A 17,681-nucleotide genomic window follows, 5' to 3' on the forward strand; every position below is an offset into this window, starting at 1 on the left:
TTGGAGAAAAGCATCTACTAAATAAATTTAAATGTAAAATCACTGTGTCATTATCAATAAAAGCTTAATACAGATTTTCCTCAATTCTGTCTAGGCTCTGTAAAACCTCATGATGAAGCTCTAATTACTTAAAAATTCACTGGAGAACTTATTCGGGTTTCATCGACTGTTTATCCTATGCAAGGTTGCTGTGTTCCAGAGCCTATCCCAGAAACATCTGCAATGTTTATGATACTGTAATTGACCTCCAATACCCAAGACACATGATGTAAACACTGCAAGTCAGGTAGATTAAATTGGACACAGAAATGCAGAGGATACTCAATGCAACAAATAAATTTAAAAATAAAATACATTTAAAATAAATTTTTGAAAAACAAATTTTCATAAAATTTCTAACCTGAATGTTTGTAACAATGCACATTCAAATGGATACCACGAAGACTCCTATATGAAAATGCAAACTGCCTATAAATATCAAAGAATCGATGCCTATTTCATCGTAGTGCTTAAAATCTACCATTTCTATCAAAAGAAATTATGTACATTGAAGTCAGTGCTATTAGAGTTAGATGGAATTGTGTCTGGTGTGTTAAATATCTATAGCACATTGTCACATTTAAGAACTGTCTGATAATTAAAATATTAAAATAATCCCAGGCAAATTATCACACACATCTACAATCGCTTGTCCCGAGCAGGGTCGCGGTGAACCGAAGCCTAACCTGGAAACACAGGGCGCAAGGCCAAAGGGGGAGGGGGCACACCCTGGACGGGACGCTAGTCAGCTGCAAGGCACCCCAAGCAGGACTCGAACCCCAGACCTACCACAGAGCAGGCCCCAGGCCAAACCCGCTCCGCCACCGCACCGCCCCGGCAAATTATCAGATTACATAAATTCCATACCCAAAGGACAACCCTTGAAAGAATTAAGGGTCACTTGCAATTTATAAAGGCCAACTAATGATGCTCTTTCTCATCCAGAGCCAGCCCTTCACTGGTAATACCTTCATGATGTTTTCTTGCTCATCTTATAAGCAAACTTTACTCCTGCCAACAACATGCACTAACATTTCCACAATATGGGTTTTCAGACCAAAACTGTGCACTCTCTTAATTGGCCAGATGCTGTTCTGACTTGCAGAGCACAAGCTCCCAATGTGTCACCATTCCCAGGAAAATAAGAATGGAACTGTTGTTTCCTTGGCAGCAGATGGGAGGAGCTGCTGTTACATCATTACATCACTGACGGAGTGGCAAGTAATTTCTCACGTCAACAGCAAGTGTAAACAGGCTGGGCAGGAAAGATCTATTTTTACTGGTTCAGTGCGCAGTCCTCTGTGATAACATTTAGGCTGGCCACTGTCACAATGTCAGGCACATTGAGGGAGTACTGTAGGAAAATGAGTTTTTTTTTTTTTTTACAACAACACACACTATATTACACACGAATGTCATGTGCTAAAAGGCTGTCATGACTATTGGTTTATATTTCATGCCCTTTTTAAGAGCAAATTAAGTAACCCTGTCTTTCTGTTAAAATTCTGTGTGATTTCTGGGTTAAACTACCAGACCTATAATCTGTTTTGATCATTGCAGATTTTTAACAGGATTCCTAACAGATCTCATTCTAGATAAAGGATTTTCATGTGTGCTTTACCTACTTCTGAAATGTGGCATGTTCCATTTTTTAACACATCACACTAAACAACAAAACAGATCTGCATCAGCTTTTTTGAGAAAAACTGAACAAACATACTACACACTTGGGGCTGAAATTGTGATAATCCATTTCATATAACAAAAATCTTCTAATAAGCATGATTTTTTCCCCTGATACAGGCTGCATAGTTTCAAATGTCATTAATCAAAATAAAAAATTTAAACAATAGGGTCACTACACTATAACATATGTTCTAAAAGGCTTCTTAATGTTTAGAAAAATGTAACTGATGATCACCAATGTTTACATGTGTATTTTGAAAATAAAGCCACAACACTTAGTCTTCTTGATCATTTTACTTTTCATTTTTGTTTTCCTTGCTGCTCTTTAGAGGAATATACCCTAAAATTTCCCAGTTATTTTATCTGGGTACCCAGTTCCCTAAAGCAAACAAATTCATTTGTTTTCCATTTGTAGCCAAAGGTCAAATTTTTATCAAAATCAACATCGGACAAAAAATAGAGAAAAAGGAATTTTAAAACATATGGAGATTAGCTGAGCTCAGTTTATTCATCGATAATATGATCTTTGTGGAATATCGGTTTGTAAGCATGAGTCTGGGTTTGTATAAAAAAGGCATGGATTCAAAATTTAAACGACATAACAAGGTGTACATTTATGAATTTCATCCAGCCTTATAGAGAGAATACAAGACACTCTACCCAACCAACCAATGTTTGTCACGGTAAGCCGAAACCTACCCGGCACTATATGGTGCAAGGACGAAGGGGGAAAGGAGACACCCTGGACGGAAGCAAAGCAGGGCTCGAACCCCAGACCCACCACACAGCAGGCACAGGCCCACCTCGCCACACCACTGCACCCCCCCCTTACAAGAGGCTCCAGATGAGTGCATTTGGTGTAGCTATAAAATATGACAAATACCCAGTAGGATTGAAAGGGGCTATAAGGACCTGATTTAGGGATCAGCTCTTCTGGAAAAAATGACTCATTCAAAGATGCTACTTCATCTCTCAGTGGAAGTGTCATGTAAACAACCCAGAGAAACAGATATTTTCAATTGACCTGAACGGACGGCACCAATAATACTGACATGGTATTAAACACTGAAGACACAGGCTGAATATTCAGTACTACTTAAAGAACTGATCTGGTAACCAAAAGTTTCTAGATGCAGAAAGACATCGGTATCTGGACCCTTTAAAAGAGTAAATTAACTGGCGAGAATTAAAGAGAAAATATGCAGTTCTGCAAATAGTGTCTAGGGATAAAAAATTATTTGAAGAAAAACAAAAAAGTGACCAAAACATACATTCTTCCATTTTAGCTGTACTTGAGTAAAAGTACACTAGGTCTTCGTTACAAATTTTTGAGTTACGAAGTTTTGAAAATAGTGGCATAGTGATTAAAGCTACTGCCTTTGGACCCAAAAGTCACAGCTTCAATTACCCCTTCCAGCTGTAGTACCCTTGAGCAAGGTACTTGCCCTAAAATTGCTCCAGTAAAATTACCCAGCTGTATAAATGGGCAAAAATCTTTAAATAGCTTAACATTGTAAGTCACTTTGGAGAAAAGCTTCAGCTAAATATGAAAAGATAAAAACATTTTTCCATTTATTAACTTTAAATTGATAAATGCTATTTATAGTAAACTGTATTTTCGTCATCTATTCATTTCAGAACAATTGCCACCTTCATTTCCACAGCCAACTTAATTGACTGTAAAAAACATGCACACAAACAGGTTGGTGTGGAACTGCCCCTTGTGAAGTCACTACCAGTATTTACAGCTGGTATGTGTCTCAGCAACAGTGACCCATAACAAGATGACAAACACTGCAAATATTGATGGGGTAAATCAGTTTTTTTTTTTTTTTAAAAAAAAAAAAAAAAAAAAAGCATTCAACAGGATTTTGTAGTCACACACACACACACACACACTTTCAGAACCGCTTGTCCCATACGGGGTCACGGGGAACCGGAGCCTAACCCGGCAACTCAGGGCGTAAGGCTGGAGGGGGAGGGGACACACCCAGGACGGGACGCCAGTCCGCCGCAAGGCACCCCAAGCGGGACTCGAACCGCAGACCCACCGGAGAGCAGGACTACGGTCCAACCCACTGCGCCACCGTACATCAGTTGTAATGTACCTCAAAGACAACAAAACTGTTGCCTTGCAGTGCAAATTCTACTATATCTATATTCAACACTTTTACAAAATCTAACCAGCAAATAAACTGAGGAACATCGCTATTGTCACACTTTTTTGATAGTACAGATAATAAAACAAACTGAAAGTGACTAGTTGTTGACAAATGCTGCACATGTTGTATCAAAATGAGTCTTTTACTGGAAAAGTGTCCCAACCACAGTGTTCCCCTCCTCAACCATTATTTTCCAAGATAGACTCTATAACACTGTGCTCCTTTCCAAGGAGAGCATTTGATGGAAAGTGAATAAATTCTTACAAGAAACTTTTAATTATATATAGATTTACCTGAGTTTTTTTTTTTTTAACAAAAACCTAGCCTGCAAATAAATCAAAGAACATCTGTAGCCTCAGATTTTTTTTCCCCCCTTTCTAACAGCCATTAGGCTCTACAATGAGTCCTCGGACTTTTGAAGGGGTGCTGAGCTAACAGTACCTTTTATTCTTTTTTTGCACTAGTCACCAGTGTTTGATTTACTTTTTAAAAATTTTTTGTTTTTACTTCAGTCTCCTTTCTGTCAGTACTTGCTTTGTGTTTTATCACCATCTATATTCATTTCTCACTCACTGTTGTGTGTACTTCACTGTATTCATGTGTAAAGTATCCATCTCAAAAAGCTTTTATTTATTGTGACAGGGTGGTTGTATTTACAAATTGAGTTCTGAAGAGACTTTCAGTCCCAATTATGTTAATAAGCTGAGGTGTACCTTCTATCCCTCAAGAATGTTACAGCTAGTATCTTAGGTTACACTGTCAAACATTTATTTTCATGGCAGTCTCACTGAAGTCTAGATATAAATTAGAAGTCTGCTTGTTGAGGTCACAGCACGACAGCACAACTTTGGCATACTTGTTTACAACTGAGATTTTCTGCAGGGAATTTAATTGCCATCCATAAAAACATGCTTTTTGTATAATTCCAAATGGATCAAAAAACAAAGCAGTCAGAAAGCCCTTTCACCTATTAAATGTATCTGTAAAGTTATGAATAAATAAACTTAACAGCTAGTACTTTTGTTACTTCCTTGAAAAGGAAGTGATTGCAAGGAACCCTGAAGCACAGTTCTACCCAGGAATGTGAATTATGTATTTCACCTCATGTATAAATAAATACATGGATTCATGGCACAGGTGCAGAGAGGCCTGCACGCACATACAAGGACCGCTGCGGAGGAAGCTTACTGTTATGGCTGTCAGCACAGATGGGTATCAGATGGAGCACATCTCTCCTGCTGACAAATAGGTTTATAAAGGTCCAGAAGTTTCACACACATTGAAGAAAAAGTCTACTGGAGTCAAAAATCAAAACACCCTTCCAGAAACTAAAAATACAGTAATTCTTCCTGGAGATTTTGGTATGTAATAAAACACAACCACCAGATGAGACTGTATAAATAGCTATCCAGTCATGGCACTGTGCAAGGACTTAAACAATGGACACACACCTTGCTGTGGAGGAGCGCTACCTATCTTATTGGTTCAAATGAAGTGGGAGCGAGTCTTTCGTGCCATCCGCATTTTTTGTCTGGGTCAAAGGTCTCCGACAGAACAGACACATCTCATTCAGACCCGGAAGGGTGAGAGCGTAAGGGGACACTTCCCTGGAATGTCTGAGGTCAGCCTGAAATCGCAGGGGCTGAAAGTTTGTCTCACTGGCAGAAAAGCAATTACCTGTAAATCACAGGTAAAAGTGCCTGACCCCTAGCCTCACTATTGCCCTAAAACATCTACTCACCTTTGTTCAAAAAAAAAAAAAAAAAAAAAAAAAAAAAGATTTTTCACTCATGGATAGAAACATGTTTACCATTGTTCTTTACCTTCAATACATGCAGTGCTGCAAAGGTTTCAAACTCCAGGTCTGCATTTTTAACAGTGAAACAATAAGATAAATAGCTGGTAATTTCTTATTAGTCATCATCCTAAGCACACAGCAGATCATAAGCATTACAAGGCACAATGAGATATTGGCACGATGTACCATTTTTATGAAAACCTAGCATTAGAGCCTGGCTTAAGCCCAATTTGTGACCATTTCAGTCTGGCACTGTCAAATGCCTGATGACAGGATATTACAGCCTTCAGAGGTATGGCTCAAACAGCACCAGAAACTGTCCAGAAGCACATGGCTCCTGTCCAGTTGACAAGAGGTAAAGCATGCAGCAGTGGGGTGCAAAGCCAGCTCCAGAGCCTCAAACATCCTACCACCCCTTCATCCTGTAAACTCGCTTTCCAGATATCGAGGGAAAGCAACAAAAACAATGTTCAAAACTAAAAAAAAATTGATCAGATGATACATTTGCTACCTCTTTTTGAATATGCAATGAGACAATCATCTTTTCCTCCCTCAGGTCTCTGAAAAAGGTGGCCTGAACAACCAATCCAAAGCTTAACTACAGTAAACATTTCAAGCCAATTCAAACGTTCAAAGCAAAATGGTTATATCTGACACTGTGCAATCAGTAGGTCCTTGGTTAAAATCCAAAGGTACTAACCCTGAATTTTAACAATTACCTAGCTGTGAAAATAGGTAAATAACTGTAAGAAGCTTAGTGTATAAACCTAACATTGTATTCACCTCGGACAAAGGTGTCGGATAAACATTTCAACGAAAATGTAGCATCATGTGGATCTCTTTGTTTTGTGACACTTCAGAAAAGCTGTGAACTCTGAATTGGCTGAGTGTGAGAGGAAGAATAAGGACACTTTTCCGGCCAAGACGAACTTCAGCTCCCTTTCTGATTCAAAGCCGAAGTGCTTATTCTGAAGGAAACCGCTGTGGGTTTCCAGGTGCGACTCTCATCCGGTCTGACAGCTCAGTCAGGCTGAAGGCACCCTAGCAGACGGCTCTCTGCTCATCCCTGGAATGGGTGCCAGCAAAGCGGACTCACCTCGTTCGATGGGATGCTGACAACACCAGTGGACCTGCGCTTCTCCCTCAGCTTCCTTTTCTCTATCTGCCCTTTGCCCTTCCTGGCACTGGGACCCGTGCTCCTCTTCTCCTTGCCCTTTCCGGAGCCTACTGCGGGAGCGGGGCTCTCCTTCTCGTTGTCCCCGCATAGATTGCCGTTGCCCTCCAGCTGGGAGGTGCTGGGCACCTTCTTCAGGGGATCCGCGCACCTAGGTGCGGACCCCTGGTGCGGATCGTCCTCGGGCCTCCTCAGGGCGGACGAGGAGGATGAGCGCACGACTGCGTTGGCGGGAGCGCAGTTGGCGGAGGAAGAGGAGGACCCTCCATTGTTGTTCACCTCAGGGTTCCTATTGCTGGTTCCGGGCGCCGAGACATTGACCGCACACCCGCTGGACGCCGCGGCGATGTCGCCCAGCATCTTGGCCCTCATCTTCTCCCTCTTGGCTTTCCATTCTTCGAGGAAGTCTGTGGTGCCAGTGGTGGTATTGGATCTAAACCCACCGGTGGCCATGGCGCTCACTTTTTACTCCGCAAACCGCGCTGTAACAATCCAAGGCAGGTTGGAAAGCAACAGAAAAGACGTAAAACAGCCAAAAATTCTGACAAAAAAAAAGAGAAAAAAAATTACGCTTCTCTTCTTCTTTTGCACTCAGTCAGTCAGTCAGTCAGTCGGTCCGCATCTTCGAGAGTTGAGCCTGAGGCCGTGAAACAGACCGCGGAAAAGAATTTACCAACACAAACGCGCTGACGCCATTAATAAATGCCCTGAAGTGTGTTTTTTTTGTTGAGATAAAAAAAAAAATGTATACGTTACAAGGTTGTAAGTAACCCACCTCCTGCGTCCGTGTCCGAGGAGGAGTTTCGTCAAACAGGTTCTCTCACTTCACTTCGCCTCGCCTCAGAGTCAGAGAGTTCGCCAACTTTCTCACGCGCGTCTCGCGCCTCACAAAGTTTCAAACTCAAAGTTCTCCCGCCTCGAGTCGAGAGTCCGCGACAAACACCTCCGGCTGCGGCCGTTGCGCTTCTTACGACGTTTCCGCGCGTATCTGCCACGCGCTCACTGCCGAACGAAAGCTACCTGCGCGCCGCTGGTGGAAACAGCTCCTCAGGTGTGCGAGCGCCGCCGGACTGACACACGCGCTCCGATTCGCTCGTGGGGGGGGGGAATGAGCAGCGCAGCTCTCTGGGTAGCGAACACGTCCGGAAAGTTCCGAAGTGGGAGCGCGGAAAAGCGCGAGCTGGGGCGGAAGCGCGCGGAAAGGAACGAGACCTGATCCCGCTGGTTGGTATGAAACCGCTGTCTTTGTGCACATTACTTACTTACTGCGCATAGAACTGACTCTGGCAGGAAATACAAAGGTGGTCCTGACACATGGCGTGATGTTGGCACGGTGGCACAGCGAGCGAGTTGCGCTGCGTAGAGGTGGTGAGAGAGAACGTGGGTTCGATCCCCAGTCTGTGTGGGTTTCCTCTGGATGCTCTGGTTTCCACCCACACTCCAAAGACATGCTGTTCAGGTTCCCCCTTAGTGTGTGTGTGTGTGTGTTCCACTGATGTATGGATGAGTGAGCCAGTGTAAGTAGTGTATCTAGCAGTGTAAGTCACCACGGTGAATAAGGTGTGTGGGCTCATAACACTACATAGAGTTCACTGGAAGTCGCTTTGGAGAAAAGCATCTGCTGAATAAATGTGAATGTAATGTTAATTTATGGAGCTGTTAGGAGATGAGGAGAGAAATGGCACTGAAAGAGAAGAGTTGAAAGCCTTTTTGAATGCTTAAGGGATTCAGCAGTCCTGAGGGACAGAGGGAGCTCATTCGACCACGTAAGAGTCGAAAGCGAGAATCTAGACATTAGTTTTTTCGACCTCTTCTTGCGAGTGGGACCGCCGAGTAGCCGGACTTGGGGGAGCATAATGTTCTTGCCAGGGTGTAGGGAGCGATGGGGTCTCGTCGGTGTCGGAGTGTAGATCCTTTGACCGTCTTGTTGGTCAAAACCAGAGTCTCAAGCCTGACAGTGGGAGCGACAGGAAAAAAAGTGGAGAGAAACGAGGGAGGGAGACACATGGATTATTTCGAGCATCTTAAACACTGAAACTGGAAAAGAGATGAATCAGTCATTATTCAGCACATGCTTATCTGGATGTCACTCTGCGGCTTTAAAATTTCTTGAAACCATCAGCAGAATAAACTAGGCGTTTGCTGGATTTCAGATAGTAAAGCTGCTTGGACTTAGAGTAAGAACAACTCCCCCGAATGTATCCTGTTCCGTGCTCTTCTGGCGGTTATTCGCAGTACGTCACGGTAAGGATTTGCATCGTGAATTTTAAACGCGTGTTAGTTAGAACTGAACGTAACTGTGTTTTTCACTCGGGGGGCTTTTTCGTGTTTCCGCAGAGCGATCATCTAGTAGATCTACCCGTCGTGCATTGCGGCGGAGCTCCTGCTCGCTACAAAGTGACAACAGGCAACATTCCTCGCCCGTCAACTTCATTGGCTTTGGCACCAAGACCACATCGTGTGTTGACCTGAACCCAGAGTCAGTTATATGGCCCCAAGTCCAGTAAGCGTTCACAAGAAAAACAGAACGCTCTAATGAGCCGGAGACTCTTAAATCCCAGCTGCTTTTCAGCAGACAATATTCTCCAGCACTTCCGCGCTCCGTCTCCCCTACAACAAGCTCGGATCCACCGGGGAAATCAAAAAAATTCTAATAGTCGGCTTGTACTTTTCAATGCCGCTCAGCTCATGCGGGGCCGTAGCCGTGCGTTTGAGATTAATACGATAAAAATCCCGAGTGATGCTCTGGGAATTGGGAGGTATAATTTTAAATGGCGTTGCGGGCGACGCGTCGGACTTCTTCTCGGCCGATGGCTCCGTGGCTATCGGTCAGGGCCGGATTTTTAAACTCGTTTTGTTCCCTCGTTCACACGCTACGCCTTCAGCGCAAAAGAGTCGAACCCTCCGCCTTTAGATCACCTGATGATATTTTTCTCCAAAACTCCTCGCTGTGTTAAGGTCTTGATAATTATGTGCCTATTTACACAGCAGGTTTGGCCTGCACCTGTTGTGTGGTGGGTCTGGGGTTCGAGTCCTGCTTGGGGTGCCTTGCGATGGACTGGCGTCCCATCCTGGTGTACCCCTCCCCCTCCGGCCTTGCACCCGCGTTGCCAGGTTAGGCTCCGGCTCGCTGCAACCCCACTCAGGGCGAGCGGTTTCAAACAGCGTGCGTGCATTTACACGGCGGGGTCACTTTAGGGTAAGTACCTTGCTCAAGGGTACTACAGGTGGAAGTGGGATTCAAACCTACAACCTTCAGGTCCAACGGCAGCAGCTCTGACCACAACGCTACCAGCTGGCCCATCTCACACATCACTGAAGCAGCGCTATGACTTCAGCAGTATAACTACATGCTGGCAGCTGTCCACGATGCGTCCCCGGGCTGCACTTATCCCGTCTCCCCGATGTTATATGTGTCCTAATGGAGCTCTAACGCTATCAGTCTAACTGAATTAGCACAGTCTAAGTGGTCGGTTGGTGATTGTTACTCGCCGCCTGGTCCAGGTGTTGACACCAGGAGCGCAGCTATGTTCCGGCGGCTCCTCTCGGAGCGCGGTCTGCTGGAGCTGAGCAAGGAGAAAGCCTCGGCCGCCGGGCTAAATATAGCGCCCGATTTAAATACCGAAGTCGTGTTAAAAACACGGACGCGTTCTCGACATTCCTTTTCCGCTCCGTTTTTTGGAAGAAAAACACGAGGACCCGGAACGGTCGTCTTGCTGCCCGTCGTTTGCGGAAGCCAGCGCAATGTTTGCTTTACTTTCTTCGTTCCGATATATTGCATTTCAGGACCAACCTCGCTGGCCTGCAAGCGGCTACTTCGATGGAACGAGCGCTTTTATGACATCTTTTATAGCTCGCCGTTAAAAATATATGGCGACCTGACGAGATTGAGTGGCGTAAATGAAAAATTCGAAGAGAACTGCCATAAAAGCAGTTATAAGGCAGAAGAAGAGCGTGAAGGCTCGTCGAAAGGAGTGGAATCATTAATTTGATGATAACTCTGCTCGCCAACGTCTTACTTTCCGCAGTATTGTTTTCCAAGTGTAACGGTAAAATATTTGGACCTAGATGCACGTGTGACATGTAACTGTAAAAATAGTCACACTTGTCCACGTTGTGCGAAAGCAGTCTTTTCCTTTTCGTTGTTATTGCTACCCTGTCCCTTCGGCCGGGCTGATCGGCGCTGTGAAAGGACATAATGAATGGAGTGGCTGTGATTTGGCAGGTGGTTGGAGGACATCCGTGAGACTCGGAGGGAGAGCCGGAGCCGCAGCCGCTGGAGCGGGGCGGAGGAGACGAGGCCCGTACGCCATCTCCGGCACGGATGCGCGGGTGAATCGCCAGAAAAAATGAACCACGGCGAGGAAGGAAGTTTGTCAGAAACCGGGGATGAGAGAAAGCAGAGCGTGCCGGGAGGCTGGCGAGCTGTCTGACCGTAAGAGGGTTTCGCCCAGAGGCTGTTAACCCTTTGAGGGCTGCATCACACGCTTTTCAGCCTTCCGGCTTTGATTGAGACGAAACACCTCGACGCTTCGCTGGCCGAGTACGTGCGCGCGTACGAGGAATTTCACGTGATGGATGTTCATTCCGACACATTTCGCATAACAGAGTAGCGTTGCGCTGCTTAAAAACGCAAAGTCTGAAGAAAATACGCACACTGTCTGAACCACTTGTCCCATGTGGGGTTGCCGGAGCCTAACCCGGCAACACAGGGCGCAAGGTTGGAGGAGGGGGAGGGAACACACCCAGAACGGGACATCAGTCCGTCACAAGGCGCCTCAAGCGGGACTCGAACCCCAGACCCACGGGAGAGCAGGACCTGGGCCAACCCACTGCGCCACCGCACCCCCTACAATAAATAGTAAAAAGGAATAAACAAATAGTGATCATAACTGCACGCAAATACACAGGGATGGACAAAACTGTTGAAGACATGATAATAATACAAATACTATGTGTGTGTGAGACTAAAAAGCAGACCGAGGCCTAAAACTGGGTGACGGGCCAGTTTATGAGAACGCGAGCGGGGACGGATTCCTCGGCCGCGTTGCGGTGCGAAACACGGACCGGGGCCTGCGGTCCGGCGCTCGGCGTTCAACCCGTCCGACGAGCAAAAGGTAGTAATTACTGCCGCTGCTGTACGACTTGGGCAAGATACCGAGGCCAACGCTCTCCAGCGAAAGCACTCCCTGTAACTGCGTACAGACCGTGCTCGCACATTCCACGCTTCAATAAATAAAGCAAGAAATTCCACTGGGGAAGGAAGTCATGCACAAGAATCCTTCTCTTGAGCTCTTTCAAACTCCAAGAGGGTTTTTCAGCCAGGATTCTTTTCAGTTTTCCGCTCACTAACTCGCTTAATTACAGGTAATTTCTTTTCCGGCCCAAATAACAACTTCAATAAAACAATTAAGGTCTTGGCAACCATAAACGCTCACCAGTTCAGTCAGCTTGACAGAGAGAGACCTGTGACCGCTATCATCAGCCCGCGTGGAAACACAAAGGTGCTGTGATTCGCTTGGGAAATTAGACGCGTGAAAAATCTGACGCGTGATCCGAGGGGAACGGGATCGTATTTTTTTCAGGCAGTTTACCGTAAAGACAATACCTTCTGCAGCATCTAACCGTAGTAACTAAGGACTAAGCACATAGAGTATGCGAACGTCCGCATTCGCAGCAGCTTTTTCCCCCAAGCAGTGTCCCTTATTAACCTCTGAAGTGAACATCATCACCCATATTATGCCATATACACACTTCAGTTCAATTCTATTTATTTTTATAGCGCATTTGAACACAGGCAATTAAGTAGTTAACGTCAATGAGCATCAAGTTTCCGCTGATTCAACAGATTACAGTTAAGACGTTAGTATACATGGTAAAACATAGTATATACCCTAAAGGACTAGATTAAAGTCTAAAGTCACCAATTACACCTCTCTATATTTAAAGCTTTCCTTCATCATCACTTAATGATGGCATCTTAAGGTATCTTCATGTTCTACGAGGACCTTCTCGTACGTGGGGCGTTTGCGCTATCGAAGCATCATTCGAGTTGCGAACTGAGGACGTGAGCGTTTTTTCATGCGTTTTGTGAGCGGCTCTGGGTCACAGCAACAGAGATGGAAATAGTAGACTCAAAATATTGCAAATATGTCCACGTACGTAAAACAAGGCCAGAAGGTCAAAAGGGTACAATATTTCCCAGGCGCGATCACGTAACGCTGTCTGGTAACGTCCAAAAGGGTGTCGAGACATTGGGAAATTCCTTTGACTTCTCATGCAGATCAAGTGTTGTCTTCATTTCTTTTTAATAGCATTTTCTTCACACGGGTCTAGACGTCAGTTGTCGGTAAAACGCGCTCAGAGAGAATATGAGCACGATTCAACTCATTTCCAGCGTTTCCGCTTCGTATCTCGTGTTTCTGAGCATCGGTGTTCGGTAAGAAGATGACAAGCATTGTACGTGTTTGTGGGATAAATCAGTCAACAATCACAGTTAAAGAAGAATCTGTAGAAATGACATCTTTGTATTTTCACTCATTTAAACCGGTTTTAGTGTAGCTCAAGGATAATATCAGCGTTACAAGTCTTAGAGCATATTTTCTATTTATTATAGCTGTATCCAGGACTTTTACAGAAGCTCTCCAGCAAATAAATCAAGCTGTGTTTCTGTTACTGCTCTTTTATTGCTTGTTTAGATAATAAAGAAAACTGAAAGTGGCCAGATGCTGACAAATGTTGTACATGTCGTTCTAAGTTAATTAAACATAACAAAATACAAGCGTTGGGATGGTCTGTCGTCAATCCACTTTGGAAATTAACAAAATTTGCAAGTAATCCCACTTTTATATTTCGTACTTAATACTGAAGGAGTTGTGTGGTGACTTCTCTCAGGGATATATTATTGTTTCGCAAAAGGCTCCTCAAAGTAATGTAGGGGTCAAAGTAACTCTTTAATTCAACTTATTCCTAAATTCAGTGTATCATATATGGTACAAGGCGAACGTACCGGTGTGACTGCACTCATCTCGAAACTCTGACGAACGAATGTTGTCGAACAGGGAAGGAGCCACTGACTTGCGCTAATACTCCTACGATCTTTCATCAGCATCAGCATTTTACATAACTCATCATACGCTTCCATCGATGCACGTTTCAAAAGGATTGGGCCGGGTTGCGCTTTCACACTAGAAGCAACGAGTCTTGGGGTGGCACAGCGGGTGGGTGGCGCGAGAGGACATGGGTTCGATCCCCACTCGGCCCGTGTGGAGTTCGCATGTTCTCCTCGTGTCTGCATGGGTTTACTCCGGGTGCTCTGGTTTCCTCCCACAGTCCAAAGACATGCTCTTCAGGTTCACCCATAGCGTGTGCGCGACAGAGAGAGCGTGTTCACTGATGTAGGGCGAGTGACCCATTGTAAGTAGTGTATCCAGCAGTGTAAGTCACCACGGTGAATAAAGTGTGTGGACTGGTAACACTACATAGAGTTCATTGGAAGTCGCTATGGAAAAAAGCATCCGATAAATAAATAAATGTAAATATATCTGACGTTTGACATAGTGAGCACAGTACCGTGGGGCTCGTGTCAACTTCTGACTGTTCTCTGGACACATTTATTTAAAATACATTGCTCTTGGCAAAGGTGCTGCGTCAGAAACCCTACTCCCTAAAACACTCACCCCAAAGACTGCTTTTGTCCTTGTAACGAGCACTCCGTATGGCCCGAGCGGAATGAGCACAGACATCTCAAAGTTATCTTTTAAAAAGTAGGATGACTGCCCAATGGCCCATATGAGAGCTTCATTTTATACGTGATTTAAGAACGAGAACAGGGGTTGTGTTTTGAAAGTTATTTTTTTTTTTTAAAAAAAAAAAAAAAGAAAAAGAAAAAAGTAATGTGCATATGTTAGAGCTTCCCTCAGAAAGTATCTTATTTCAGAATTACATGAATTACGGAAGGTTTGCATAAGAACGGGGAGCGCTCTGCAAGTTCCACTTGTCAAATACAATAGCGCTGATCAGTATAGCATCTAAAAAATTTAAATGAGCAATTAGTAATATCGTGAAATCAGTAAGTCGCTGGAGGAGCATTTTATCCATATTTCATAATCATTGCTTTTATTTTCATCTCATTCATTGTCTACAGCAGCAAATTAAAATGCGATGTCAGGTGAAGCACGTTTTAGAAAATGTTTGTTAAGCTCTCAGCTCCTGCTAAGTGTTCTTTCCCAGGATCTCAGCAAGGTAGTTTGGCTGCTGTCCAGGAGATTAGTGCCCTCAGGCAGCTTCCAGAAACTTCTGGCGCCTCCGCCCGTGAAGCGGCATCTCGCCTTCCACGTCCGCAGTCACCTAGAGGGAGTTGCAGCCCGCTGCCTGCTGTGAGATTAGCCACTTTACGTTGGGTAGGTGCGGTTCGCGAGGGTGTGGCTCTAGGGCAGGGCGGCAGGAATGGTTCGCCTTGCTGGAACCAGACAGACCGCTACCGGTCCCGGAGAGGCCCGGAGGCAGCGCGTTTCTGTCCAACGATAACAGCCTCCCCGACGTCCCAGGGGAGCCGGAGCCATTAGGATGCCAGAGACATAATAATTCTAGTGGGCGGCGAGTGTTGGGAAACGGCTCGTCGGGGACGGTTTTCTTTCTTATTTTGGCCCGTTACTTCGGAGAGTTTAATCTCTCAACCGTCTACTGTTATTACGCCCTGACTTTTATCAAAGGGTATTGGAGTGGAGGGAAAAGTAGGCAGTTAAAGCAGATAAATTGTTTTAAAGGCCAAAAATCAGAGGAATCTGCGCGCGCCGGTTTGCGTTGTTGTTGAATTGGGCTTAATTTGTGATGTTGATAGAAATTAACAAGCACAGTCCAAAGACATGTTGTTGAGGTTCCCCCCCTAGTGTATGAGTGACAGAGAGAGTGCGTTCCACTGATGTCTGGATGAGTGACCCAGCGTAAGTAGTGTATCTAGCAGTGTAAGTCTTTAGGTGCTCTGGTTTCCTCCCACACTCCAAAGACATGTTCTTGAGGTTCCCCCCTAGTGTGTGAGTGACAGGGAGAGTATGTGTATGTGTGTTCCACTGACGTATGGATGAGTGACCCAGTGTAAGTGTATCTAGCAGTGTAAGTCACCTTGGTGAACAAGGTATGTGGGCTCATAACACTACATAGAGCTCATTGGAAGCTCCATTGGAGAAAAGTATCTGATAAATGAATGTAACACTGAACAGAAGGCAACAAACATGTTGTTACATGATACAGAATGACAGGACTGGCATTTGCTCATATATATTTATAGTCATGCAATAAGAATTACTGTAATTACCATCTATCCATCCATCATCAACTGCTTGTTCTCTTCAAATAAATTTTTTTTTTTTAAATCTAATCACATGACTCAAGAGTTAACTTTTAAAAATAAACCACTGCATGAAATCTGTAGGCAGGACAAGGATTCTTCAGCACGCAGTCAGGACCTTTAACTACGGGAGGACTGATGGTAATTCCCCCACTGTTTGCAGCATCGTGAAAGCGGAAAACAATAAGCAGGCTATTTTAATGACTTCAATTTTGTCCAGCTATTTCTGTTATTACCCTGTAACTGGTTACTATTTTTAATCATTAAAGCAGCTGTCCTGCTGGCCCTCATTCCACTCGCTGTGGTGAGGGTCCTATTTCTTACGACATCTACTGGAGGTTCTGCATTACTGAGGAATGTGTGTGTCAGGAGAGACACGAACCAGACGGAGATGGGCTGCAATTTCGCCCTTGTGAAGGAAAATGGAAAAATACAAGATTATTGCATGACTTTGAGCAATTACAGCACATACCACCACTTATCCCCAAAGCATTGTTTAAGCCTGGTATACTTAAGCAGCACAGCTATAATAGTCTAGTCCTCCGGGAATGCAAAATCATTTAAAAATGGCTCGGTTCCAAGAAAAAAGTAATTGAAAAATCAAAGTTACTCTCATACAATAGTAAGCATACACACAAATACATGGGGTGAGGAAAAGTATGGAAACAAGGTAACGAATGAAAATCAAGCTATTTCTAGGGACACAAGTCCTTCCAAGAATGTAATCATACAAGAGTTGTGTGTAGATGGACTGTGAAACATCCCTCAGGAAGAAAAGCCTCCTCTTTGGGGGAGGGGATGAAGGTAGAATGTTCTGCACTCTGGAAGGTTCTGTGATGATTGTCATGTTTAGATCTGGGAAAGCCATGGGATGTTATAACCCATGCTCATGGGATCATATAGGCCATGTTCATGATATAACCGTATAGAGCAAATCAGTGCACCAATGACTCCTATGAGATGGTTGCCCATTCCATTGAGAAAGATGAACCAGATGAAGGACAAAGTGTGAAACGACTCATCAGACCTGCATTTTCACTGCTTCAACATCCATGTTTTACAAATAAAACATGTTACTCGAGTTTTTCTGTGCAGTTTGACTTTTGAAACGAATCTCTATTATAAACTCACTTTTTTCCCCCAATTTTCAATGTTCTGTTAGCGTCAAATGGCATTTTATGATTTTAAATGCAAATTATCTCACGTTGAAGTGTGGTTTATAGGAATTCTAACACCACATAATGTTGGTTTCCGGCGTTTCGTCCACTCTCTGTAAATATTAATACTTTTCCGACTGTTGCAGCGTGGATGTGCACGTGTGGCGCACTTGGCTGGGAGACTAAGAAAATGGTTTTCCTTTTTTTCTGTTATGTAAACACAGAGAACGGAAGAGTGGGCGGGAACGCGTCCCCTGATCACAGCAGCGATATCAGTTCCCGGGCTGGAAAATGAAAGCAGAGAGAAAGCAGCGCA

General features: G+C 44.3%; 1 protein-coding gene across 1 annotated transcript in view; it reads right to left on the minus strand.

The window, feature by feature from the left end:
• Positions 1-7,924, minus strand: part of pawr (PRKC, apoptosis, WT1, regulator) — a 47,936-nt gene extending 40,012 nt beyond the window's left edge. The window contains exons 1-2 of the mRNA XM_018755650.2: positions 7,635-7,924; positions 6,782-7,496 (exon numbers count right to left, since the gene is read on the minus strand). Coding sequence (XP_018611166.1) covers positions 6,782-7,312 — 531 coding nt within the window. The 5' untranslated portion in view covers positions 7,313-7,496; positions 7,635-7,924. The remainder of the gene's footprint in view (positions 1-6,781; positions 7,497-7,634) is intronic.
• Positions 7,925-17,681: the final 9,757 nt, after the last annotated feature.

Source organism: Scleropages formosus, chromosome 24 (genome assembly GCF_900964775.1).
Source record: "Scleropages formosus chromosome 24, fSclFor1.1, whole genome shotgun sequence".
NCBI lineage: Eukaryota > Metazoa > Chordata > Actinopteri > Osteoglossiformes > Osteoglossidae > Scleropages > Scleropages formosus.